General features: G+C 34.8%; 1 protein-coding gene across 4 annotated transcripts in view; it reads right to left on the bottom strand.

The window, feature by feature from the left end:
- tenm3 (teneurin transmembrane protein 3) overlaps positions 1 to 2,500 on the bottom strand; it is a 256,963-nt gene that overhangs the window by 71,911 nt on the left and 182,552 nt on the right. For all 4 annotated transcript variants that reach the window (XM_053679906.1, XM_053679908.1, XM_053679907.1 and 1 more), the window contains one exon: positions 1,788 to 2,055. In XM_053679906.1, the coding sequence (XP_053535881.1) occupies positions 1,788 to 2,055 (268 nt within the window). The remainder of the gene's footprint in view (positions 1 to 1,787; positions 2,056 to 2,500) is intronic.

Below are 2,500 nucleotides of genomic sequence, written 5' to 3'. Positions count from 1 at the left end.
GCGGGAAACACAGAGCGGCTGTTTATCACCGTGACAACGCTGATCAGATTATAAAGGCTGATCAGATTATAAAGGCTGCGCGATACCGGGAGGAAGCGAAGGATGTGCTCTCACTTCACCCGGTCCTCAAACTCTATCACTCATCTCTACAAAGTCCACCCTTATTACACAACATGAACATTATTCATTTATTATTCAACACAGTCATATTCCGTGTGTGCAAATCTCAACATGGAGCTCAAACCGATCTGAAAATACTGTTCACACACACACACACACACACACACACACACACACACACACACACACGTATGTATGTAATATATTCAATTCACCGTAACAGTGCCATTAATCTCCATTATCTGGGGTAACAATATACATTTTTTTATTCTAAAAAAAAAATTATATTACTATTTATTAGAATATAAAAAATATCATCTTTAAAAAATATTAATCAAGTATTTATTTGTTTGTTTGCTGTGTGTAACCATTTTAACATGAGATCAGGGCGATTTATAAGGAATCTGTAAATAAGACAAAATGAAGATAATAAAAGAATTAATCGAAGAGAAATGTAATAAAAACGAGTATTTAAATGTGAGAGCGAACAAATCCAGAAACCTTTAAAAAAAAAAAAAAACGCTAAAAAGTTACATCGACTTGAATATTAATGAAAAATGAAAAGAAACACAAAAAGACGTCCATAAAGAAATGTTTCCGTTTCTCCGTCCGTCTACCCATCTAACGTTTCTCTCTTATTTTCAGAATTATTGATTGATTTATTTATTTATTTAAAATTTCATACATTATAAATCAGTGTGCGAGGAGCTTTAAAAAAAAAAAAAGAGCGAACAAAAGTAATAAGTAAGAACCATACACTAACTAACCGTACACTAAATACACAAAACAAACAAACAAGTGTTTGTAAACAACAAAGTTATGTTTTAATTGTCCAAAAATAATAAATTCACTTGTTTGTTTGTTTGTTTGTTTGTTTATTAAAAATGGAGAGATGCCACTAAACCGCCTATTTTCCTAAAAATCTAATAAAAAAATGAATAAACAAATAGATAAATAAAAAAGTAAGAAAGGAAGAAATGTAAACAAACAAACAAATAAACGTATTTGTAATTAATTTTCAAAGTTTTGTTTTAATCTTCCAAATATAATCGACTAATTTTCACTTATTTGTTTGTTTGTTTATTAAAACTAGAGAGATTAATTATTGGACAAAATGTCACCAAATCGCCTATTTCCCTAAATATCAAACAAACAAACAAACAAACAAACAAACAAACAAACAAACAAATAAATAAATAAATAAAAGAATGACTACATAAATGAGAAAAATAAACAAGCTGCTGGATAAATAAGAAAGAAAGAAAGAAAAAAGAAATTCATGAACAAGCAAACAAACAGATAAATAAATATAAATAAATAAAGTAATAACAAAGAATAAACAAACAAACAAAAAACAAATAAATGAATGAATAAATAAATGAATGATTATCATACAAGTGTTTATAATTATTATTTTTGCTCCAAGAAGTTATTCATTTGTTTGTTTGTTTATTTATTTAAAAATGCAGATGAAACTGAAATAAACAGGAAACGTGGCTGAATAAGCCCCATCTATATTAGTATGTTGCAGTATGTTGTATATTAGAGTAACGAATAAAAACGTATAATCTCACGCGCCATGTACAGAGCTGCAGTGTGTACAGATGATAAATATAAACATAAATATAAACATAAATATAAATAAATAAATATCCCTCCAGACTCACCGACCGCCTCGCTCAGGCCGTACACTCGCTGGTTGTAGGCATCCGTCTTGTCCCAGATGAAGGTGTAGGACAGGTTGGGTTCTGCGGGGAACCACTTCTGGAAGAGGCGTCCCACCACAGCCACCATCAGGTGCACCTTCATCAGGTTAAAAGGGATGGTGGACTGGGTCATGGTGACCTTCAGGACGGGACGGTACCCGGCCGCTCGAGAACTCAGGTACACCAGGTTCAGGTCGCTGCCGGGGATCGCTGTGTCCTCCTGGAGAACCTGCACATCACAGAACACACGGGTCACCATGGAGACAAGACCACGAACATGGTATCTTTAAGGGTTCTTCACTTGTTCCTCGGGAGGAACACAAAGGTTCTGTATAAAACCCTACAGCAGAGTGCTTCCCTATCAGAACCGTTCCACGTAGAACCTCCTAGAAATCTAAGAACCCGGAATCTCAGAATGTTCGGCTTTACATTTAGCGTTGTCTGAGAAACCAGTCAAAACCAGTAAACAGCCGTTCCTCCACCAGGAACCGCAAAGAAGCGTAACCTTCTGTCCTGGAGATGGCGGAAAACTTCAACTTACGGCTTGACCTCTGACTGTTACAGAGCGCTGACACTGGAGACTCCTTCCATACACGCGACATAAACATCTCCTCTCATGTCAATGATTTTTGAACAATTCTGCCCTGAGCTGTTACTATAGAAACCATAACTTA

Source organism: Ictalurus punctatus, chromosome 3 (genome assembly GCF_001660625.3).
Source record: "Ictalurus punctatus breed USDA103 chromosome 3, Coco_2.0, whole genome shotgun sequence".
Classification (NCBI taxonomy): Eukaryota; Metazoa; Chordata; class Actinopteri; order Siluriformes; family Ictaluridae; genus Ictalurus; species Ictalurus punctatus.
The sequence above is the reverse complement of the archived record's forward strand: the minus strand, read 5'-3'. Positions and strand labels throughout refer to the sequence as shown.